General features: G+C 29.1%; 1 protein-coding gene across 8 annotated transcripts in view; it reads right to left on the bottom strand.

Annotated features, from left to right (window-relative positions):
• Positions 1 to 26481, bottom strand: part of LOC129920500 (synaptotagmin-7) — a 44456-nt gene that overhangs the window by 13823 nt on the left and 4152 nt on the right. For 4 of the 8 annotated variants that reach the window (XM_056001770.1, XM_056001772.1, XM_056001767.1 and 1 more), the window contains 4 exons: positions 26249 to 26432; positions 25198 to 26179; positions 18902 to 19064; positions 14486 to 14632 (listed from right to left, as the gene is read on the bottom strand). In XM_056001770.1, the coding sequence (XP_055857745.1) occupies positions 14486 to 14632; positions 18902 to 19062 (308 nt within the window). In that variant the 5' untranslated portion in view covers positions 19063 to 19064; positions 25198 to 26179; positions 26249 to 26432. Of the gene's footprint in view, positions 1 to 6303; positions 6510 to 14485; positions 14633 to 18901; positions 19065 to 25197; positions 26180 to 26248; positions 26433 to 26481 lie in introns of those variants that run through there. The other 4 variants (XM_056001773.1, XM_056001774.1, XM_056001769.1 and 1 more) reach the window with 3 other exon arrangements.

Genomic DNA, 26481 nt, shown 5'->3' with positions numbered 1-26481 from the left:
GTCAATCATTATGTTAAATTACTATTCTTTGGTGTTTTTAATTTTGTTTTGCTCATTTTAGTGGATTAGCGGGACTTTCAAAAGCACTGAAAATAAATTGCACGACTGGGGTCGCACGTACTTGCTCTTATGCTTAAAGTAACTATAATGTTAAAGCTTTTTATTCAAGAAATTTAAAATTTGATATTTTGAAGAAATTTCATAAGTAGTATAAAAAATTAAATCTGTTTTTATAATTAATTAAACTCCATTTTAAATTATCTTAAAAAAAAAACAAATATGCCATTTTATTTCTTGTATAAAAAGGTATTTTTAGAAAAAAATTTTCGAAAATTGTAGGAGCCGTTTTTTAAAAAAATAATTTTGTATGTATAAAAATTTTTTAACATTTTTCAAAAAAAAAGTTGGTATGCCATTTTGAAGAAATAATTAATTTACACATAAAAACTAAATTTCAAAATTTTTCATTGATCCGTGATAAAAAAATTGATTTTTCAAAAAAAAATTTTGAAATATTTTTTAAAAATCCAAAAATGCGTTTTTTGAAAATTTTCTAAATTTTTAATATTATCTTTACTTACACACGTTTGTATAAAAAATTTTCATTTAAATCGGGTTAATGTTGTACGAGATATTCAGAAACGAAAAAAACCGTTCTATGACAGGTACCGTTAATAACGGTACAAAAAATATTTTTTTTATTTAAAAAGTTGGCTCTTACACAGAGAAAAATATGACCCGCTAAAAACTAACAGATTGCCATATTGTTTTACCGTCCATACATTTCATAAGGAAATCTTATTAAAATCAACGATTAATAAGGTTTTTTTAAGGAGATTTCTTATTATTTTTATAGAGAAAATCTTATTAAAATTTGACTGAAAAGTTGATTTTTTTTGCAACTTAGCACTAGAACAAAAATCGCGATCAATATTTTCATGGCAGGTTGGTTCAGGTGGTAAGGTGGGCGACTAATGATTTGAAGTCTCCAGTTCGATTCCCAGCCTGGTCATCGTTTTTTTTATTTTTTTGCAGATTTTAAAACAATAAGGAAAACCCGATTGTTTTAATAAGGTTTCCTTCTTGGATGAAAACCATAGAGAAATCTTATTGTTTTTGTTCTATTTTATGTGGTCTATTTTTCTCTGTGTATGTGTAATCTTACACACAAAAATTTAAATCAAAATCGTTAGAGCCGTTTTCGAAAAAAATTAACTTTTCTATTTCCGTTATATGGCAGGTACCGTTAGTTTTGGTCATAAAAAAAAAATTTCCATTTCCCCTCTAGGGAATCACCAAAAATTGCTAACTACCAAGTTTGAAAAAAATCACTTCACTCGTTTAGGCTGCAGCTCCAGATAGAGACAGACAGACAGACAGACAGAATTGCCGGACCCACTTTTTTGGCATTCTCCATCATCGTAATGTCATGTTATCTCGAGTTCGATTTTTTTTACGAATCCTAAACTTGCCCTATAGTACCTATATCGCAAGTAAAAATTTTAGTCATTGTGACAGCTCGAGATTTTATTTTTGTGCATTTTCATTGGGAGCGGTACGATTGATCGCAAACTAAAATCTCTTATAACGAAATCTCGGTTTTTTGCAAAAATCACGCAAAGCAAAATTTCGCATTTCAAACATCTCACATAACAAAATCTAGCATTTTCAAAATCCTGCAAACTAAAATCTCGCATTTTAGAAAAAATCATCGCAAGTTTATTAAATTCTTGCTATACAGGGTGTCCCAAAAGTTAACGTCGAAACGAAAACGGTAGATAGGGTAGGTGGTGACAGTAATCAGAAAAATAATTTTAAAAAATCGCAGCCATATATTTTGTGAGTTATGGGCATTTGAAAAAAAGTCGAAAAAATGGTGACCCTGTGTGACGGTTTTTCATGTGCCGTGACTACAAATCTTAATTTTTCTCATTTTTTTTCTTTTGTTACGGAACTTTGAATAACCCTGCTACCGAATGCATTCAAAAACTTTAACTCAGGTGCATCAATTTTAAAGCAAATATTACTTTTTTGTCCAACTAAGTACCAAAAATTTTTACATTTTACAACCGTAGTGTAAAAAAATGCACTACGATGTTTCGGCAAGTTACCTTAAAAGTAGGTGTGTTCAATTTTCTTTTCAAAATGGTATAACATTGCTGAGAATATTCCATAAATAACCGAGATAAAATTTATTTTCTTAAGAAATCCTACTTTTTTATTAGGTAATTTTTCCATATTATTTAAGTTTTTGTATTCTGAAAGGTTCCGCCACTAAAGAGGATGGAAAGGGTCAAAACTATTTTATATTTTTTTAACTCATCTAGATAGTTAAATTTTTTAAATTTGGTGCAAATGGTGCAAACCGTTTTTAAGGTATAAACAATCATACGCAAAAGTAGGCGTGTCAGGGAGCGGAAAGAGTAGAAACTATTTTTTTATTTTTCCACTCATCTAGATAATCAAATTTCCAAAATTTGCTTCAAATGGTGCACTTCGTTTTTTAGATATAAATAATCATATTATACATATTCATTTTTATTAAAAAACAAAACCGACTTCCATTGCTAAAACTGGGTCTTATGATTTTTCTAATAGTTCCTATGGCGTCATGTTAATTTTGATAATTTTGAACTGAACAAAATTGAAATGGGACCACATGGCAGCCACCAGTTTTCAAATACAACAAGAATTATCCAAATTGGTTCACTCAGTCCAAAGTTATGACTTATGAGGTAACAAAAAAAAAAAAATACAGTCGAATTGAATACCTTCTCCTTTTTAGAAGTCGGTAAAAAGTGGGCGTGGCAGGGGGCATGAAAATTTCGTCACTTTTTTTAGAAAGGGTCAAAATTATTTTATATTTTTTTAACTCATCTAGATAATCAAATTTCTTAAATTTGGTACAAATGGTGCAAACCGTTTTTAAGTTATAAACAATCATATACAAAAGTAGGCGTTATTTTTTATTACATCTACAACAATTTTTCTTTACATAATCAATTAGTTTTTGGAAAATTGATTTTTGTCCACCATCTCCATACAATTTTTCTCCATCTCCATGATTTTTTCGTAATTTAAAAGGCTGTTTTTTTTTTGGTTTGTAATATCTTCTATAGAAAGTGTACCTACCTAACATAAAAAATTTTAAAGTAAATGCAATTTAATAGAAAACGGCTAACAAAACTGCCTTTTTATTTTTTCTCAAAAAATACGTAGGTATAATGCAAATATGGTATAGGTAAATTTTCTTTTTTAAATCACTGATGTTGACTCTTCCCCGAAATAGTTAATGGTTAAACCAATTTTGTCTAAAACTTTATTTTTAGACAATTTGTATAATACAAATCAGGGGCGGATCCAGGATTTTTTTCTGGGGGGGGCACAAGGGACGGGTTGGCAAAAAAAACAGCAATAACAGTTAGAAATAAAGTGAAGTACCATACGACTGACTAACAAGCAGAAAATTTTAACGACCCACAGTGGTCTAAAACCTGGCCAAAAATATTTAGGCACATTTCCCACATCAAATAGGTACCAAATGACCAAAAAGTTATTCGGAAGGAAAAATTTTCATTTTCTTGTTACAGTAAAAGCCACTTAAGTGCTAACCCTCTTACTCCTGGATTAGCCGGAAGAAAAAAAATATAAAAAATCAGAAAATGCACGTACAATTCTTTATTTAATTTTTTGACTTAAGTTGTTTCATCAAATAGTTTTTGAGAAATTAAGTTTTAAAGATGAAATTTTGAAAAAAAAAATGTTTACGTTTTTTAATTGATTTTGTATAAAATTTTGCAATATTATGGACATAATTATACCATTAGTTAATGACCTAGTAGTTTTTAGTCAAATACTAATAACTTCATTCTAATAAATATTAAAGTTCCTAAGAATAACAAAAAAAACTGAATCATACTTTTTTGCCGGGAAACCCAGTTTTGTTTTTTTTTTATTTGCATTAACCTTTTGTAACCCAAGGTCGTAAATTTAAAAATTAATAAGTCAATCGATTGGCCTTTATCTTTAATTAAACACGTATTTTTTAAAAATTCAATAAAGTCATTATTTACTTAGTTATTTCGATATTTTGGGAGTAAAAAAAAAGTTTAAATAATTTATTTTTATATAAAAATGCAAAAATTCAAGCAAAAAACTATCTAATATTAATTTTTAGGCACTTTCCTAAAATCCAAAAATAAAACCCCGTGGGGTTTACTAACAAAAACTATTTTTTTTTTCTGAATTTCGTAGTTTTTACACAAATCAATTAAAAACTATTGGTGCTATTTATTAGAAATTTGAAGTACTATTTCGATAAAGCAATACTTAAAGATTATAATATTAGAAGCTTCAAAAGAAAAAAAAAATAGTTTGTGGAGAAATTTTCTCAATAAAATAATAGGTGTGTTTTTTTGTTTATCTATATAGATTTTGTGCAAAAAAACGACATCGAGATTTTGAAATCAAAACAATTTACGTGTTAAAAACAACAAAAACTTTATCTGTATAGATTTTTGAAAAATCCAGATAATTATCCAGATTTTACTTTCTCTCGATAAAAACAGTAGTGCCAAGGTAGTTTAATTGTTGTGTTCATACAGAAATATCTGAAAATATTAACAAAAAAAAAAGCGAAGAAAACGAGGTTTGAAAAAAACTCTCATAGAAAAAATTAATTAAAAATTAGTTTGACATGGTTGCATTGAAATGTTAATATCTCGAGATATACGCAATGCACTTTTCAGATAAAAGTTTTAAATAGATCCTGATAAGATTGTTGAACAGATATGTATATAAAATTACCAAAGTTTTTTCGAAAAAATAGAAAAAAAAATAAAAAAGTTTTCACATTTGATTTTTAAAAAATCGAAAAAAATTCAATATGGCTACCTTCAAACGCTTATGGCACAAGAACTACGCAACTAATGTTAATGGTCATGGTCTTAAAATGTAGCTAAGAATATACAGATAATTTTTGGTTTTTTGTGAAAAAAAAAATTTTTGAATCCAACATGGATGCCATGACCATATGAAAATTTTTGTTTGCATCCAACATGGATGTAATGGCCTTCATTGTATATATATTTCCAAAGTACTATCATGAAGTAAAACGATCTTAGGAACTCTAGTGGTGACTTGAAAAATCAGAATTTGTATGAAAAAAACACACTGAGCGCCACCTCAAAAAAGTGGCGACATGAACTAATACTAAAATCGACTTCATGATAGTACTATAGAAATATATATACAATGATGGCCTTCCCACTTCGGAGTTAAAATAAAAAAAAAACAAAAGCAACATTTTTGACAGACAGCTGCCAAAGTATATGTACAGTGGTGCCAAATGTTTGCATGGATTTCAAAAATCTCGATGTCGTTTTTTTGCACAAAATCTATATAGATAAACAAAAAAACACAGCTAATATTTATAAAAATCTATAAGTAAGGGTCGCTTTTGAGGAGTTTTTTTTTCAAGGGGTCTTTATTTTCGGGGTGCAAACTTGGGCAAACTTCTGAAATGCAAGTTTGTTCTACATATCCAGCAGTTCTATAATATATAGTTTATGCAATTTTGTGACGTGTTCCGCTATTTTAAAAACACTAATGTTAAAAAAAAAAAAACAACGAAAAAAGTGCAAATTTTTTGACCCCTCTGTATGAAAAAATAGAGTTGCATATACAATTATTTTTTTTATGTCATTCAATGTCATTCGATGTCCATATCAAAATTTTTCACCAAAATCACTTTGAAAATTCACTTTTTTTTAAATCGAAAAAAAATTCGTGTGTACCCAACAAATAGCCGTTTATTTATTTGTGAGGTGGAGCTATTCATGGGAAAGGGATGCAACAATCAACAAAATTCGCATTTTCAGCCAGAAATAGACAAGAGTTTCACTCAAGTTCTTTCTGTTATTATTCATATATTTTAAAAACTCTTATAGTTTGATTTCCTTTAAGTATGAACTTTAAGTTCTGGGGGGGGGGGGCACGTGCCCCCCCCCCCCCCTGGATCCGCCTATGATACAAATAGTTAATTAATACAAAGGTTCTTTCAACAACAAGAGTAAGTTCGTGCGACCCAGTCGCCCTTTTTTTGCATTCGGAAGCGGATATCTCGAATCTCAAAAAAAGTTTTGATTTACAGGCAAAACAAATACAAATATTTTTTTTTTTTTTCGAAGACATACCTACATTTAAACTAAAAACCAAAAGTTAGATGCTTTTGAAAAAAAAAAAAAAAATTAGTTTAATTTATCAAAATACTCCATGAAACTTTGAATAGACAGAGACACCTACCTGTTGTCTGTGGTGCCTTCAGTTTCATTTGCGGCCGAGTAATATTCAAATAATGCGACAATCATTTCAAAAGATCTTGCCATAGCAGCCCACATTGCGTGTGTGATTTTATTTCTTAAATCAATTGCTTATGTCTAATTTATTTAAATTAATTTTAATTAAGATATTGATTTTGTCTCTTTTGTTTGTACTATGCGTTACGTTGAGTCAAATTATATATCTTTTTTTTTTGTTTTTCTTTTTAAAACTTATTGTTTGATTTGATTTTGTTGTATACAGACAATAAATATGTCAATTGTTCAATCCATTTATTAATTCCATTGGTAGCTTTAATTCAATGTAGCGTTTGTATCAAAAAAAAAAAAAATTTGTGCCAGAGAATTCCGCTCTATACTGCGGAATCTCAATTTGGCACAAAACAAAATGCCCTTGTGAGAAAATTTTGAGGGGAGAATATTTTTTTGTATAATTCCGACAAGTCTCCTTTGTCCTGTTTTATCTGTGAAACAGAGTTCAGAACCAAATTTTACTTAGACAAGATTTTAGAAACTATGAACACATTCTCGTTGTGATTTCAACAAACAGCAAGAATTTGGCATTTTTTTATTTTTAATAAATCCTTTATCCTCGAATGAATTGAAATATTACACCAATTTTCTTTTTTTTTTTTGGTATGTAATGTGTATACTACAAATTCAACAGGAAGTATAGCAGCTTGGAGAAGGGGTGTCCTGTTTTATTTCATATTGTTGTCAACGGTCAACGTTTTTGTTTTCGTTTTTCGCTCGCTTTTAATGATATTAAAAATACTTTTTTCTTGTGTGTGGTTGCGTGTTCACATGTAGAGTAACTTTAACTTAGTGGTTCTAGATTATTATGTATGTATTAACAAAAAAAAAAAAAACAACACTTTATTTTTAACAGAAATTAAAAACAAATTACTATTTGAATGTAAAAACTCAGTTGTTTGTCTTTTTTTTCATTTTCAAGAACACTTGTTTTTATTTAATTTAAGTCACAGAATATCCTGTTTTAGGTATACAAAATGATTTGAACTTAGTATGTAGATATTTTTTTTTTTTAATTTTTTATTTTGTTTATTAGAAATATTAAAAAAGTATAAACTTTTTTATTCTACAAATTTCAAAATTCAGAATTATTACATTGTTTAGAGATTAATTATATAGGGATATATTGTTTAATTTTTTTTTTTCATTTTATGCCAAAAAGTGTTTAAAAGTCAACAACACTGGCCACAAAACACGAGACTAACTGTTGCTGGTGGGCTGGATAAGATTTTTTTTTAAAGTAATGAAGGAGAAATATAGGTGCTGTATAAATTGAGAGCATACATGTATATACATTTAGAGTTGTGCGAATTTGACATATTAGAAGAGAAAAAAGCAAAAAGAGTCTCATCAATCCACAAAAGGAGAGATGAGAAAACTGTGACGCAATTTCATGCTCAATTGTCAAGTTGTGCGTATATGAAAGAGCGCTCCTTGAGCCTTACAAAAAATATGAGGATTGTGAGGATTTGTGTTGTTATTGCATTTTGCAACTATTCACGGCACGGGCATGGGAATGAAAAAAAGAAAACTGGGAAAAGGGAAGGAAAGTATAACTATGTATCTACCACCAACAACAGGGACGCAAGACCAGGCGCAATACTATACTCTACCACCACAACTAGCGAAACCATTCTCACAAATTTTGTCTCTCAAGTGGCGCATTGAGGCAAACATTGGCTACATAAAAAAAAAAGAAAAACAATGAAAAATAAAAAAAAAGAAATCCTTTCACCCATCCAGGCCGACATTTCAAATCAGCCAGCGCAAGCGGCCAGCGACAGCCTACCCTACTATTTGTGACTTGTAGGAGTTGGGTGGATTTGGGTATTTCAATTTGTGTTACCGTCAGCGCAGAGGACAGCGAGCGCTTCACCAGGGATTTCTTGGAATTGCCAGGCTTGCCAGATTGCGTATATGTGTTATTTGGATTTTGATCCTTTGCACTTTCGATATGTCCTACAGGGCAAGTCTATCGAACTCTAGAAACAATCAAACATGGCATTATGATGATAGACAATGTCTGTCAGTCTGTCTGTATGATTGTATGAATTTTTAGTAAAGAAATGTTGGTGGTGGTGGGGAGTTTGAATTTTTTTTGAACCAAAATTAACGGTACCTACTTCCCACATGACCAAAATGAACAAGGTTATTTTTCTCAAAAACGTTGCAAATAAGGTCTTACTTTTCATAAAAAAAAAATGGACCATAATTAATAATTACCTGCCATAGAACCGTTTTCTTGATAGCTGATTGATGATGAAAATTGGAAAAGTTTTATTTTTGGCGGCAAAACTAATTAAATTCAAAATATTCTTTAGAGTAAGTTCGGGTAATGTGGTATAGGTTGGTAATGTGGTACACATTGTTTTCTAAGAAACTAAAGATAAGGTCTTTTAAGGCAAAAGGTGACAACTTTTGTTAAACGAATAATGCGTACTCAAAAACACAAAAATATTCAATACATTTCAAAAAGTTGATAAATCTTCATAAACGGTTACGTGGATTTTTTTTTTGAGAGCCTTACAAAATGCATTCCCAAGCGTTTAAAAAGCAATTAAATAGAACAGTTTGCTATTGATTTACGTGATTTCGATTTCTAACTTTTAATGCATTTTTTTTTAGTGTTTTGTACAATATCTCTGTTTCCGCTAATGTGGTATACTACAATACTTTAATGTGGTATAGTAAACTCCTTTAGATTATGCCCAAATGAAATTAATATTTTATCTTAAATTTAACAAAACACAAGTTATTTTTAACCTTCTGATGTTTTTTCTTTCATTCTTAACAAAAAGAAATAAAAACATCTGTCTTGGTTATTTCAAAAATGAAGACACTCATAAAATATATAATATTGGATAGGAAAAGTGTATACCACATTAGCAGACGTATGTGTACCACATTACCCTCCACTTTCCAAATGTGGCCACTTTCGAGGTCATTGCACTTTTTAATATAAAACTTTTTTTCTGAAACGAAAAACCACTGCAAAACATTCAAAACACGAAAATAATATACCATTGCACATCTTCACAAATTTTCGATTACTTTGATATAATATTTTCCGAAATATATTCCGAAAAGAAACATGTATACCACAATACCCGACTTTACTCTACTGAATTTTGAATAAGCTTAAATATTTTAAGCAACTTTTTACATAAGCAAGTTTTGTGTAACCCAGTCCAGTTAAAAAGCAGTCGAACATTCTGCATTCTGTAGAACCAATTGAATGAATTTGTGATGTGAAAAGAGATGTGTTTTCTACTAAATTGTGTAAAATATAAATAGATTCTGGTTCCGTACGAAATTCAAATCAAATTTCTAGCATACACCAAAAAAAAAAATTGATCATAACAGAATTAAAATTTTTGAGTGACAACATTTAAACTATCATTTAAAATATCAATTTTGATATGATTATCATATCATTTTTAGATTTTTTAATTTTAGGTGGATAATGAAAATTTTACTTTGACAATTAAAATACACTGGTCAACAAAATTTAACTTTTTTTTGCCACAAGAACCAAAGTATACTTTTCTAGTAGTTTTTGGGGTGCTGAATCCGAACCTGGAGTCAGAAAAATTTGATTGGCCTCCGTTTTTGAAATATTACTGTTATAAAATGATAAAAATTGGCTGTTTTCGAGGTTCTGTTTTTATGTGGGGTAATTCATTGAAAACAAATTTGTAAAGGTCATTATAAGAACAGATATTCTTCTTTCAAAAACTGTTTAAATTTAACCGATATATCTTTTATTGCTCGAGATATCTTAAATTTCAGTTAATAAGCCAAAGAGAAACTAAACTTAATCTAAAGTTTAAGTCACTGGTCGCAGATTTTTGCCACAAGAGCCAAAATTTACTTTTCGGAAGGTTTTTTGGGTTGCTGAACTCGAATCCGCAGTCAAAAAAATTCTATTACATTATTATTCTTGAAATAAAACCGTTTTAAAAAAAAACCTTTTTTCTGCATTTTATAACGGTAATATTTCAAGAACAAAGCCTAATAGAATTTTTCTGACTGCGGATTCGAATTCAGCAACCAAAAAACCTTCAGAAAAGTATATTTTGGTTCTTGTGACAAAAAAAGTTTAATTTGGTTGGCCAGTGCTGTTTCTGAGTCAAAGAGCGGATAACTTAAATTTTAAATATATCGGGCAGGAAAAAAGATATCGGAAAGATTTAAACATTTTTTGAAAGAATAAGACCAGTTCTCATAGGCACCGTTGCAAATTTATTCATAATGAACTACCCCAAATAAAAACATAACCTCGAAAACAGCCAAAATGAGGTTTTTTTGGCATTTTCTAACGGTAATATTTCAAAAACGGAGGCCAATAAAAAATTTCTGACTTCAAATTCAAGTTCAGCACATCCAAAACTACTACAAAAGTATATTTTGGTTCTTGTGGCAAAAACCTTGTTGACCAGTGATATCAATGTTGACTAGATTTTACGTTTCAGTTTATTATAATGATATTTCTTTCTCTCTCTCTTTTTTATTACTTAAAGTATTTTCTTTCTTTTTTCAAAACATTACTGAATGTGAATATTCTTTAAAAAATAGTTGTGATATTATTTTTGTTATTATAGATGATATAATTGTTTTGTTATTTTCTCCCAAACTATGTGAAGGAAAATCTTATTGCCGATCAAACTTCCTCAGTAAATCATACATTTTACTCCGAAAAAAAAATTTTTTTGTTGATATTTAAAAAATGTTAATTTGATATTTAAATAAATTGCACGACTGGGGTCGCACGTACTTGCTCTTATGCTTAAAGTAACTATAATGTTAAAGCTTTTTATTCAAGAAATTTAAAATTCGATATTTTGAAGAAATTTCATAAGTAGTATAAAAAAATTAAATCTGTTTTTATAATTAATAAAACTCCGTTTTAAAATATCTTAAAAAAAAAAAACAAATATTGCCATTTTATTTCTCGTATAAAAAGGTATTTTTAGAAAAAAAATTTTGAAAATTGTAGGAGCCGTTTTTTAAAAAAATTATTTTTTATAAAAAACAGACAGACAGACAGACAGACAGACAGACAGACAGACAGACAGACAGACAGACAGACAGACAGACAGACAGACAGACAGACAGACAGACAGACAGACAGACAGACAGACAGACAGACAGATAGACAGACAGACAGACAGACAGACAGACAGACAGAATTGCCGGACCCACTTTTTTGGCATTCTCCATCATCGTAATGTCATGTAAAATTGTTATCTCGAGTTCGATTTTTTTTACGAATCCTAAACTTGCCCTATAGTACCTATATCGCAAGTAAAAATGTTAAATTGATATTGTTTTTTTTTCGGTGTAGGCAGTCCCAATTTTCATTAAATTAATTTGAATAAATTTATAGTCGCGCCAAGTAAAAAATAAAAAAAAAAAATAAAACAAAAATCACAAATACAAATTAAGGGTCTAGGGGAAAAACAGCACAAGTCCTATCAAACTCATTCCGAGAAAAACACAATTTAAAATTTTGTCCTCTAAAAGTACTAAAAGCACATTTATTTTTTTGTTTTTTCTAAGCAAGGCTTAAATTTGTTTTCTAAAAGTAAGGATCCCTTCCAGGGTTTGGACTTCAGCTTCAAAATTTCGAAGCAAATTCGAAAAAAAAGTGAAGTAGATCCAAAATTTCGGAAGTAGATTTCAAAATTAAACTTTCAGAACATTTATTTACAAAAATGTATTCTAAAAAAAATTATTTTTCAACTAAATTATTTTTCTTTACTTTTTTATTATGATCCTTTCCAAAAAAAACCTTTCTCATCTAGTGGTTGTAACGGTGCTTAGGGGTAAAACGGTTAATTCAGCGTAATCTTACAAATTTGTGATCAGGAATTCTTCAAAATCAATCAAAATTTCTTTGATAAACTTTATTTATATCTTGAGTTTGAAGAATAATTGACCTCCATTCATCTTTTGAGATTTCAGTTGAGCTTTATTTCTCAATGCCTCGACCAGATTTTAAATTTATTACTTGAAAAATATTTTTCAATCAAGAAATAGAAGTAGATCCTGAAAAAGAGAAGTAGGGAACTAGATTTTATTTGTTTCCCAAAATCGAAGTAAATCTACTTCGATAGAAGTAAAGTCCGAACCCTGATCCCATCAGATAGGTAGTTCTAAGTAAATACTACAAGACCTTATCATTAGTTTATTTTTGACAAAAAAGGGCACATGTGCCGTTTTTCTTCTGGACACTGGACCCTTCAAATTCTTAAAATATGCATTCGGCCATTTTACATTAAACTATAAACATCGTTAAAACAAATAGAATCTGTATTGATTTAAGAGCTATTTTTTATTTTATATTTTTTTAATTAAGTTTAAATAAATTTTTAATTTAATTTAAAACTGCGTTTTGCGGGTATAAGTTCCTGCATAGCCTTATACCTACTTTTATTTATTTATATACATAAATAATAAAATCGTTTGACTGGGAAATTGAATATGTTTTTGACAACTGGCTCATTGATTTTCCAATACAGCCTCTCATCTAGTATAGAGTCCTACATCCTATGTTTTTTTTTCTCTCAAAGAAAAAAAATGGGAGAGTTGAGAGGTATGTAGTTATCAGAATATTATCTTCTAACAGAAAAAGAAAAAAAGCTTTGAGAAGGATTCGCATAAAAATAAACATACATACATCCAGAAAACTCTTTCTCTCTTCAGCCACTTCTATTTTGGTTTTATTTATTTATTTTTTTTTATAAGATGTGTGGCAAGCATATTTAAAAACTTCATTTACTTGATGTAATATTTGCAGGAAAGATAAGTAGGTGGAAATAATGTGGAATGTGCGGAGAAAGCAACATGTCAGCCGGTTCTATATTTCAAACGACAATTTATTTGCTCTTTTTCTATGTAAGTAGGGAAGTCAGATGTGTGTGTGTGTGTGTGTTGCAGGAAAAATCTAACAAATCATGAGAAACAAGAGGATCGAATTTTTTATTGGGCAAGTTTAGGATTCAATAAACTTTTGGTTTTCAGTTATAAATAGAGCTTAAGCACTATTCACATTAGCACGACCAACGAATGAAGGAAAATTCGTTGATTTTGACATTTCTTTCACATGAGAGTTTTTAATTCGTCGCGTTCACCGTTCACCGAAAGAACAAAAATAAGAATAATTTTTGAGGTTAAGAACGGGCGAACATTTTGTTCGTTGGGAATGTGGATTGTGTGGAATGCGAATTTCTCAAATTCCTCAAATTTATAAACATTTTATATTAAAAGGTGAATAAATGCATCATAAAATCAAATAGCTACATTTCTATTGATTTGTTGGGAATTTGTGAGGACATAGGGCTTGAAACGTGTCTTAAATCACTTTTTTTTTCATTCATTCGTCATTCGTTGGTCGTGCTCATGTGAATAGGGCTTCAAAGAGACCTTTCGATTAGGAAAACTTTTTAGAAAATGCATTATTCTTTGGCAAGGGGTTAACCTTGATTTTTTCTCAAAAGTCCTAAAAAAGTAATTTTTTTAATTTTGTTTACATTGACAATGAATAGGCCTATCCAGCCCATTCATTGTGAGCACATATGTATCTATCACATATGTATCGTAACTTTGATCTTAAAATATCTGCTTCCGAATGTAAGAAAAAAAAATAAATTCAAAAAGTTATGATTTTATGTCTTGAGTTCTGAACTTCTTGTAAGCGATTGAACCGATTTCAACAATTTTGTTTAACAGAAACGTTTATTATTAAAACAAAATAAAATTTTTCAAAAAACACACTTTTTCGGATGAAAAAAAATTTTTTTAAAGATTTGTTTTATGTAGAAAAGCGGGCTTGAAGTCAGTTTAATTTGATTTATGTTATAAGTTTTCTCGGATGTGATTACGCCTTTCTTCAAGACTCTAATGAAAAATTCAATTAAAATCAATTTTTTAATTAAAAATACAAATTATTTTTAAGAGCCCCCTCCCATATGAACATTAGAAAAAAAGCTGCGCTAATTGTTGCTTTGTAGCATTTTTTGTTCATTAAATGTTAAATTTTAGTTCTTTTTTAAGAAGTGCAAATATTAAGAAAAAGCTTTTGATATAATAAAAATGAGTGAAAAGCAACTTACCCAATCAGAGGAGTTTTTAAATTAAGAAAACCGTTTAGTTTTCTATTGATATTATTCTGTATGGGTGTTGTTTGCTGTGGTTGTTGTGGCGGCTTCAATGGTTGCGCAGGTTCCTGTTGAATTTCTTGGGTAGCTGAGTGCGGCAAGCTGAGGATAGAAATTAAAAAAAAAAAAAAAAACAGAAATATATCCAGTCATTTGAAAAGCCCAACACATTTAGCGATCAGTGAAAATATATATTGCTTTGGTTATAACAAAACTGGTAAAACAAGGATCTTTGAAAAAAATTTCTCATTGAAAAACACGTTCTCTGCATTCGAAAATTTTCTCTAATAGTGTCCACTAAGAGAATCATACAATTTTAATAAAATGCAAATAAAAATTCATTATTTCTTAAAAATTGGCACATATAACAATGAGCAATTAAGTCATTACTACACCGAAAAAAAAATTTGATAATAACAGCTATCAAATTAACATTCTTCAGTGACAAAAGTCGTCCAACAATTAAAATATCAATTTTGATATTTTATCATATCATTTTGACATTTTTTAATTTCAGGTGGGACAGTGAAAATTTCACTTTGACAATTAAAATATCATTTTGACATTTTTTTAAGTTAAAGTGAATAGTGAAAATTTCACTTTGACAATTAAAATATCAATGTTGACTAGATTTTACGTTTTAGTTTATTATAATGAAACCTATTTCTTTCCTTTTCATTTTTATTATTTTTATTATTTTAAGAATTTTCTTTCTTTTTTCAAAACATTACTGAAAGGGAATATTCTTTACAAAATAATGGTGATATTATTTTTTCTATTATAGGTGATATAATTGTTTTGTTATTTTCTCCCAAACTATGTGAAGTAAAATCTTAGTGCCGATCAAATTTTCTCAGTAAATCATACATTTTACTTCGAAAAAACACAAGGCACCTTTAAATTAGTACACATTAAGAATTTTTTATTTAATATTTTTCAATAATTTGGAATGAGAAATTGATATGAAAAAATGATAATAAAATATCAAAAAAAATTTCCAAAATGTGACATTTAAATATCATCCTGATAATAAAAATGTTGTTTCAACATTTTAAATATCATAAAACACATTTTATAGAGCATTTTTGGCTGATATTTTAAAAATGTTAGGTAATTTGATATTTAAAAAATGTTAAATTGATATTGGTTTTTTTTTCGGTGTAAAATCAAAAATTGACATCGATGGTACTTAAAATTCTACAACAACCCTTTTCACAAAAACATATTTAAAAAAAACAAAATTAAAAACATATTTTTCAAAAACGCAAACAAACCAAACATACATAAATCTTTCATTGAAAACAAAAGAAGGAAATCTATTTGTCCTAATTTAATGTAGTGTGTGTGTACTTGAAACATATTTACATTCAAACAACAATTCCTCTTTTTTTAATTCCTCTTTTTTTCAAATCTACTTTCTTCCATTAGCAAAACAAACCTATCATCAGCCACCCACGTTTTGATCCGTTTAAGGACCTTGTTGCTGCGCTACCTTAACAATGAATCGATTGTTCTCACTGTGTTTCTGTACTAGAAATATTAAGAGCTCCTTATATGAATAGTCGTTAAAGTGTCGTGGACCTTGCTTGGCTTTTATTTAAACAACACTTGAGTGGTTAAGAGGTGAATTATCTCACTTACATTGAGGACCATAAGGTTATTCGTTTGAAAAAAGGAGGATTATAGTTTAGTCAATAGAATTATAGTTGCTGAAGAGTGTTGGTTTTTTAGTTATAGTTTGATTTTATATTATTTTGAGAAGATTAGTAATCGCAGCATTAAGTTAAGACTGAGAATTATTTTAAAAAGTTTTTTTAAATTCCACCTATTCACTTCCAAGTTCCAACAAATGAAGGGTAGCCGAAGAATGTTTTTAGATTCAACGGTATCGTTACCAATTCCAGTAAGGCCTAACTACTTGGTATATACCTTATGTGGGATACTCAAACGTATTCAGAGCACAGGTGTATAGAAAGCGGCTTAGCCGACCACTCGCCATTGGAGTCATAAAAGGGACTGGCCCTCCAGATTTGGTGCCAGGGTGACTGCCCGGTCAGGAGTAGGAGTCAATTATTATGCTTTAAGGTAGTAAATGATTTTGTCTTTCTATGTTCCGTTATAGGCGTCGCACATAGGAGTATTTGCAGTAAAAACCTGGTCATAAGTCGATTTTCTGAAAATCAAAATTGACACCAAAAAGTTTGGCAAAGTGGGTGCAAAATAATACTGTGTCAATATGCTGCACTCATTTTTTTGTTTTTCGATCGTGTCTTGTTAAAAAATGAGTTCAAAGTTAACTGTTACATCTACCTCATTTTTATTTGAATTCGAAGTATTTTGGTAAGTGTTATTCTATATGCGATATCGAAGTGTTGTGATAGAAATCTAAAAAAATTTAAATGGAGAATTCTTCTTCAGTTATTTATTAACGATATTAATAAAGTTTTGAAAATGTTAGATGGTTTTTTCTATTTTAATTCGGGCTTAGAACTAGTATCTAAAAACTTGACAATTTTGGTAAGTTATTATTTGAACTTTAATGATTTTGTTTTAGTATACCCCGTTATTCTGCGATGAATTAAAACTTATGAGTTAGTTTATATATTCTTTAACACAATGCAACAAAAATTGGATGCTCTTAGGTGCTCTTTAGAGAATCGAGGGTCAATTAGTTTTTCACTTTCTGATAGAAAATATTCCTTAATTTATGCAACGTTTTTTATTTTTAAATTAAATTTACTGATATTATTAGTGTATTTTATTTTGGGTGATCTTAATTAAGGTTGGGGAAGAGAGAAAAGAAACTGAGAATTGCGTATTAGGGATGAGGAAAAAATTTTGAGAAAAATAATGTCGACAGGCGGAGTACAGGCCATTAAGCAATTTTTTTAGTTTTTGGTAAAAAAATAAAAATAACAAAAACTAGGTTTATATTGTATTTTCTTGTAGGAATACTCATTTTGAACAGAAATAATAACAAAATCCACAAATTATGGCCAGGTTTTTGATGGCAATACTCCTATGTGCGTCGTTCTGTCGAAAAAAAAACATAGGAATAACCAATAAGGAACTAAAACGTTCATGGGTTTTTATTGCAGAAATCTGTTAAATCGTTTCATTTAAAACGTTTTGTGGAGAATTAAATTTCCTATCGGAATAATGTTTTTTTTTTATGAAAAAAAAAAATCCATACAAAACAGACGAAACAATCATTTTTTAGTTTTTTTTTTTGCTTTATTGGTGGTGTCTTTTTTTTTGCTGAGATAGACATAAGCATTGCACTAACAAAAAAAAGAAATTTATATTTTCTTCAAAATGTTGGGCTTGTTAATTGTTTTCATTTAAAATTAACCGAAGTATGCCCATTTGAACCTATCTTTTTCCGAATTTTAAGTATTACTCAAGTAAAACAGAAACATTTGAGGAAAAAGTACTATAACTTAGGAACCAAGAATTCATATATCGTTTTTTTTTTGTATAGCGGTTTAAAACAATAATTGTTTACTATAGGAAAGCGGGTCTATCTCCCTCCGTTAAGACGGAAGGGGCAATTTTATAAAAAAAAATACGTAAAATCAAAAAAAAAAATTATTAAAAAATAACAGCAGCACTTACAGTAATAGTAAGTTATGACATACTTTTTGCTAGAGCTTCAATTATACACTTTTACTACAAAACGTTTAAAACGCAATATATACAAATTTTGCTTTGTTTACGAGATATATTCAAAAACCAAAAAGGGGGCTTTTGCACCCCTATCTTCAATTTTTACCCTCTCATTTATTCTTTCTTGTTTTTTTTTTATTTGGGATGAGTCTGGAGAAGTACTATGGTTTTAGAAACGTTTTAAAACTTCATAACTTTATTCATAATTTCTGGAAACATTTACATATTTTTCATGCTCTGTTTCGAAGATTTTTAACCTCTTCATTTTTCATGGGTGACAAAAGTTGAGTTGGTTAAATTTTTTTTATTCAAAAAGACATTAAAAATAGTAAAAAAAAAAGTTATTAACTGCTTCGTTTATACCATATTTACTTAAACCTTCTGAAAGTAACTGAAACTTTTTTTTTAACAAACGAGTATGAGCACAAGCTTTGGTGTTATTTTTTAAAATAGGTTTACTCTAGTCAAGAAGAAAATATCCAAAGGTGGATGGTAATTGTCTGCATAAGCAATTCCAGAATTTGATTCAAGATTTTGCCAAAGTTCTGTGCCAAAATTGAATTTTGATTACAAAAACAACAATCATATATTAATTAAATAATCAAAGACTTAATAAATGAACTATACTCGGGTAGTAAATAAATTATAAACCATGTTTGCTTTTTAATTTAAAAATTTAATTAAAATCAAAAATATTATTCTTACCGCATACTGTAATTACTAGAGTCTTCATCTTCATTTGGCTCTATAAATTGAAGTTGAGAACGTTTGTGCCGCCACCATAAGTAACCTCCAGCCAAGAATAGGGATATTGCAATTATGATACCAAGTGTTGCCAGACATCCTATCAGTATTATACTAGTCATTGCTGTGAGGATAAATAATTGGTTTTTTTTTTTTATTATTTTATTGAAAACAAAAGTAATGCAAAAAGAAAAACAAACTAAACTAGTTTATATAAATTATGTTTTTCTACAGAAAAAAAAATGTTACGTATACGCCATAGTGTCCAATTTTTTATTTTTTTTTTGTTAAAGATGTAGAAAATAATCCTCTCCGGTCTTTTGAGACTATGATATCTAAACCAGACACAACAACTATTAGTAACAATTAATTTAAGGGTCCGTTTTTATTGAAAGTAATCATTTTTATCAAAAAAAAAAAACCGACTTCTATGGATCGAAAATTAGATTTATTTAGAGTTTTTTCATAGATTATATATTCAAAACTGGATCAAACCAAAAATGCAAGCACCAGCTGTCTTACCCAAATTGGTTTACCCAGTTCGAATTTATGAGGTAACAAACATCCTCCACCTCTTCCTTTTTGGAAGGCGATTAAAAAATACATTTTTCATACTTTCTATGCATGTTTGAATTCATTGCATTTTTCTTTTTTATTTTTTAAGCCTATTACAGTCAACCATTTAAAAGATCAGAAAATTAAAGTAAAAATCAGCGTTACATTTAAACCTTTTTAAAAAAGATACGTATACCACTTCACAAATACCCAATTTTATATTTGAGTATTTTCCTAGACATACATTATCTTAAATAGTGCCCGTGTCAGTTTTGCAAACTCCGTGACCAGTCTTAGTTTAAAAACTCTAGGGATCATTCTTTGCAGAGACCATATAAACCTTATCATTGCTCATATTTATGGAACCTTAAGAAAACTGTGGATATCTAATTCTTTTTTCGCCTCAGGAAAATAAAAACTTCGTTTAATTAGAACTCTACTAAAAAAGTACAACAGTTAGACAGAAACGCTAATTTGGGTGAACACGTTTATTTTCACTTCTATGTGTTTTAATTTTGTTCAGAATTTTTGGACAAAACTCTTTTTACTTAATGTATAACGTTAGTATGTATGTTCTTTCATAAAAATATAACAAGTTCTTAGATTCCCTTGTCGCTTTTTTAAAATTCCTGTTTTTTTGTGAAACGACAAAAACAAAAAGCAAACAGTGAGATATTTATTTTTGAAAAAATCTATGAATTCAACATGATTTTGTGTTGTTTTTTTTTTTTCTTTTCTTTATTTTTGTTTTGTAACCTAATTAATTATGTACTAGTTACTTATTTATGTGACGGTTTCGTTAATTTCTTTCTGTTTAATCTGTCCCTCTCACTGTTCGCCTTAGCCTGTCTCAGTGATCGCACCCCTTGCAAACATTAAGATAAAATATGTCTTAAATTTACCTCAAAGTTTGGTTAAGATAGCTTGCAAACATTCTAGACTATACCAATTTAAAAGAAAAGTGTCTCACTGTCCGCACCTCTCCCCATAGCCGTATTTAGGGGGGGGGGGGGGTTTGGGGGTTTAACCCCCCCCCCCCCCCCCCCCCCGAAATTTTTTTCAGAAAATCAAAAGATATATATTATAAACAAATATAAGTCTAATATGTGCAGCACTAAATTGTTTGTTTTTGTATTTTAATGATTTGATTACCTATCTGAAAATCTCCCTTAAAGTCTCTACCAATTTTGTATCGTTAAAGAAGTCGATGAAGTTTTATAATGGAAAACAAAATTTTTTTGTACCATTACAAATTTTGGTAAGGGATTTTTCAAAAAACGAGTTTTTGTCTCTTTGACCATTTCCTTAAGCACCATGCTAACATCTTAAAATGCTCTTTAAAGAACCCTTTAAATACCACAAGTATTTATGCAAGGTTTTTGGTGCCCAGGCTAAACTATACTTTTTCAAAGAGTTTCGGGTGCCGAACTCGAATCCAAAGACAGACATTAGTGTCCGACCGAAGGTCGACTTTCAGCCGAAGCCGAAGCCTAAGCCGAATTATTAGGCTGAAAGAAAATGTTCGGCCGAAGCCGAAGCCTAAGGTTGAAAAAAAGTCAAGAATTCTCTTCCAAAATTCAAAATTTTAAATTTTGTTCGGCGGCTACTATGATGGCACACATTTGTTTTGAAATTTTTGAATACCTACCGAAAAAAAAATTGCAATCTTTTCTAAAATAGCCGAAGCCGAACGTTTGGCCGAATGTTGTTTTTTTGAGCGAATTCGGCCGAAGCCGAAGGCCGAATTCGAAGCTTCGAACGGACACTAACAGACATATTCGACCACATCTCGTTTTTGAAATATTACCGTTAAATCTATTTAAATCTTTCCGACATCTTTTCTACTGTCCGAGATATCTTCAGCTGCTTGTTACCCACTTTTGTTCTATGTTAAGCTTAAATCCAGTATATAAGCGAAAATTAATGTACCCATTTATTCAGTATTTTAGTACCTCTGTACAACATTTAATAACGAAGAAAAATAACAAAAATAATAAAAAATTATTAAAATTATTTTTATTTTAAGTAGGCGAAACGCTTTATAAATTTGGAATTGAGGTCACTTGAACTTTAAAATTGTATGTACAACATTTCGTTATTTTTTTGTTTCAAATTATAAAATTGAACAATTTCAGTTTATTGTTAAATTTCAAAGTGAAGTATAATTAGCTCATGCCAAACAACTTGGATTATTTAAAATTTTTGTTTTTAAGTACTGCCAATTTAATTTAAAACTCAATACATAAAATGTTTTATATATAAAATTGTGCGAAATAATTTTTTGTATAAAGCCTAAGAATGGTTAAAATTTGTTTCTTCACAAAAATTTTCTTGCTCGCTAACGCTCGCAATTTATATCAACCAACTTATTCGCTCTTTGTACCAATTTAAACTAGACATGCCGCTGAATATTCGGCCATTTTTCAATTCGTTTACGGTAAGCAGAACTATTTTAAACTTTTAACTACGATTACTAGAAAAGGATATTGACAAGTTTTTCGCTTTGACACAGTTCTAATGAGCATTTGCTTTAGCACTATTAAGAATCGACTGCAGTTACATATAGTTGATACAAAGTATTGTGATTCTTAAAAAAAATTTTTTGGTCTGATCTAACCCCCCCTGAAATGAAATCCTAGCTACGGCTATGCCTCTCCCCTACTTGTACCAATCATTTCCCACTTTTTTTAAATTCTTGTTTCCGAAGCTTGATTCAATAAAGAAATTATTTTATACGTATAATTAATTTATTTAAATTGAATTGAAAAAAATATTCGATTAAGAAAAGGATAAATTCATTTATTGTTCAATTTTACTTTTAACTTTTTACAATAATCTCTAATCGCTGTAAAAAAAAAATCCTATGTTACTTGATAGTCCACTTTGTGCCCCAATTTACCAATAACTAAGTAAATTAAATGCATTTAGGTACAAAAAATCAAAATTTGTCTTTTTCGAATTTTGGAAAAAAAGTCAACATTATTAACTCGAAAAAAACTACATTTCAAAAATTTCCTCCAAATCCATCGAGTGAGACATCAAAAGAATGCTCTTTTCATAGCGTAAAACCAAAAGTTTCTTGAAGGTCTGGTTGCTGAGTTATTGCAAACCAAACATTTTTTTTTACCTTTAATTTGTTCGGATATTCCAAGAAATCAAGGCCAAAATAAATTTGTTATTATCGCAACAAATACAACAAATAGCTTAGATAGCAAATATCTACGACATGACAGCATACGTATAACAATAAAAATACAGGGTGATACCAAAAATAATAACAAAATCATAAGTACCTATCTCCCTCAAATTCACATCTCAAAATCGTAATGGCATTTCTATTAGTTGCTTGCAAGACATCTCGCTAAAAATTGACTTTGATTTTTGCTAACACAATCAAAGCAAATTCACATTTTACTATAATATTAAACGTTTGCTACACTCTTTACATATAAACACCATACCTCATTAACTGCATGTTTCTTCTAATGGCAATAATATAATCTATATTATCTCATTTCTACCAACATATTGACACATCGATAAAAATGTACGCCTTCTAAAAGAAGAGAAAAAAAAATATATTTTGGGTTATCAGTAGAAATATTGAGATATCACAAAATTCTTGGAAGACGACGGCGACGTTATGATTTGCCATTTAGAACCCTAACAGCAGTTTTCTTTACCTAACAGCAGCCAGCCTCCAACACAGTTGTGCATTTAATATTGGAAGTCGCTTTGATTCGAAATTACTTACATCAGAGTACTATCTGAGATGTAAGTAATGAGCTTCGAAGGATATATTAAGCTAGCTACGGAAATCAACCCCCCACGATGTTGAAGCCATCAACATCTTGCCACGATGATGCAAGAGATTCTTTGCAGCATATTAATATACATACAAATACACATAAACATCAGCATCAGCATTCATAACATTAATACTATCATGATGGAAATTAGAACAGTAATTTGGACTTGCGGAGTAAACTGTTTTGAGAAGATTAAAAATGGTTTCTAAGTTAAACAAAGTTAAAGCGAAATTTTCCCTGGTACTCACGTTAGGCATGTGGCAAAGTAAAAGAAAGGTTGAGCAGAGGTGTTTTCAATTTGTAAATTATGTTATGTAGAAAGGATTGTCTTTAAATGTGGGCACATAAGGTTTTTTCCCAGCCCACAATACGTTCACAGGAAGAAATAAGGCAGTTTATAATAAGATGTTGTTCATTTTAAATCCCATTATTGCTTAAAACAATAAGAGTTCCTATTAAAATAAAAATGGAATCTGTTTACAGTCGATTGCAGGTAAAATTTATACAAAAGACGAGTGTACGAGTACCTATATTTAAGCTTTAGCTTCCACCTAAAAAAGTGATTAAATTAAATTTAATCAGAATGTCGCTCATTTACTTGAATACTATCATAACTCATAACTAAAAAATTATGATTTTTAGTTATTAATGCAGAAGTGATTGGAATAGAGTAATCTCTAATCCTACAGAAAGTAATTTCTTAGCTTTTAAAACTTTTAGAGAAGGAGCACTAGTTTTGTTTTAGAAACTAAATTTTTACATATAAAAATAGATAGATATTTAATTCAAAACTCGTTTCCTGAAAAAAAAAAACAGTTTTTGAAATATGACAGTGTTCAAGTAAATGAGCGATATGTGTTTGTGTTCAAATATCATACACTTTTTTTCAAATGAAAATTCACTTTAAATTAAAATGTCCTTACATAAAAAAAAAAAAATTAACCTGTTTGAAGTGTTAAAATAAAAGGATTTTCTTATTAAATTAAATGAATTCTTTAAATAAATGATTTAAGCCGGATGTCTTCTTGGCAAAACAAAAACAACTATTCAGGAATTGTCTTCATTTAATACAAAGATTCTATTTGTTTCTACCACGTCTTTTTCTATGAGCATGTCGGTAAGTTTTTGCCAGCTTAGTGCTCTACTATACTAACTACAATTCAACATGTATTTTTGACTTTTATTCCTATCTTAAACCAACGGTTTTAAAATAAGAAAAATTTGTGACCTTAATGGCTGATTTCACGAAAGACTTTTAAACATTTAACAGGCTTTTAAAATAGGAAAATAGAGTTATCAATTGGAGAGGACACTTTGAATGCATTACAGTGCCATTGGACTTATTATATTTTAAGCTGGATCCACACTAGGTTGATCAACACGTTCAACATACGTTCCAAATCGACATAATGAATAGTTAAACATTTCCAAACTGATCTAATTAATGTGGAGGCTCAGGTATGTCATATATGAATCAGTTAGAATAATTTTCATACGTTAAGCTGTTCAGTATGTTGATTTGGAACGTATGTGGAACGTGTTTTTCAACCTAGATTTAGATGGGCAAACGATCAAATCAAAGAAATGTCCTGAAAAAGGATTCACTAAAATACGAACTATTGGTCGATTTGCGATCATTAATATTGATAGATAATAAATACTGAAATTCGTTATTTTAAAACCGAATTAATGTGGCAAATGGTATATACTTATATAGTTTTAGTTCGTAGTGGGATCTAATTCGTATAGGTTAGCAGTATCAAAAGTCAACTGTCTACTGAATCCTGAGTTCATTTTTTTTTTATATTTAGAAGCCGTTTAACGAGAAAGTAATATTAAAAATTGCAAAACATTTAAAGTTAAAAATAAAAAAATTATAAAAACAAAACTTACCTCTTTTTTTTTTTGTTATAGGCTCCAAGCAACTGTTTGTAGTAGACCTCTCTTATTCCTTTTTTGTTTATTTTTTAACAAATAAACAACGATTAAAATTCACTTTTTAGTTGTATTCATTAAGTTTGATAAGTTTTAAACTTTAAAAAGAAAAACAAAATTTGAAACACTCCGATAACGCCACCGGACCGGAGACCACTCGCGGTCAAGCAATCAAACTGATGTTATTTTATTAGAAATATATGTAGGCATCAATTATTTATTTATTTGTTTTTTTTTTTTCATTTTGTTGTGTGTGTGCTTTCACGAAACATTAATAACATTCATTTTGAATTATATTTTGTAATTAAAAAGTTGTGTGTGTGTCACTTATGGAGGCACTAATATATCGATTTAATCCTTAAATTTATTTTAAATTCCAGGAAGTGTTTGTACGTAGTTAGTTTACATATTTAATATTTTTAATTTTAAATAGTTTTAAATTTTAATTTTTTAAGAAAATGTATATTTTATGTATATATATATAATAATAAGTAGCTATTTTATGTCTGTGTTGTGCTGTTATTCCTACAAACAGCAGCATAAAATTTAATAAATAACAATTTAATGATGCTTTTGTATTATTAATGAGTTTTTTTTAATTTACTTAAGACTAATTCGTTGAATTTTTTATGTATTTTTGTGTATTTTTTTATTATATTTTTCTGTCTGTGTTGTTGCTTTTTTTGCTTCACTTAATCGAAGGACAAGAAAATTGTTTTGAAAAAATCGTCCGATTTACCAAAAACATGTTGTATATTTTGTATTCTACATTTTATTTTTAAAAAGTGGAAGAAAAAAAAATAGTTCATTTACTAGATCATCATCACAATCACTTTAACAAATATTTAAATTAAAAAAACAAAAGAAAAGAAAAAAAAATTGTCTCGCCGTGGTTCGCACTTTACTTTATGGTTTTTTTTAAAGTTTTTTGCTCTACTTACTGCAATAAAAAAATAACAGAACTTTATTTTATTTTAAATAAAAAATAAAACATCACATTATTTTTCACCTTTAGGATATGCTGTTTTGTAGTAGGGTTTTCTATAAATATATAATTTTTGGTGTATCTATTAGTTTTTGTTGTTTTCTGCATCCGTGTCATTTTTTTTTTATTTTAGATAAATAGTTTTTCTTTGTTGTATTTTTATGTAAATTTCGTATAATTTTGCTTCATAGTTTTATCAGTTGTGTGCCTGTAATTTGAATAAACATAATGTTCATTGGAAATTGTGTGAACAAAAA

This window comes from Episyrphus balteatus, chromosome X, assembly GCF_945859705.1.
Source record: "Episyrphus balteatus chromosome X, idEpiBalt1.1, whole genome shotgun sequence".
Lineage (NCBI taxonomy): Eukaryota > Metazoa > Arthropoda > Insecta > Diptera > Syrphidae > Episyrphus > Episyrphus balteatus.
Note: the sequence above shows the minus strand (reverse complement) of the source record. Positions and strands in the feature narration are given on the sequence as shown.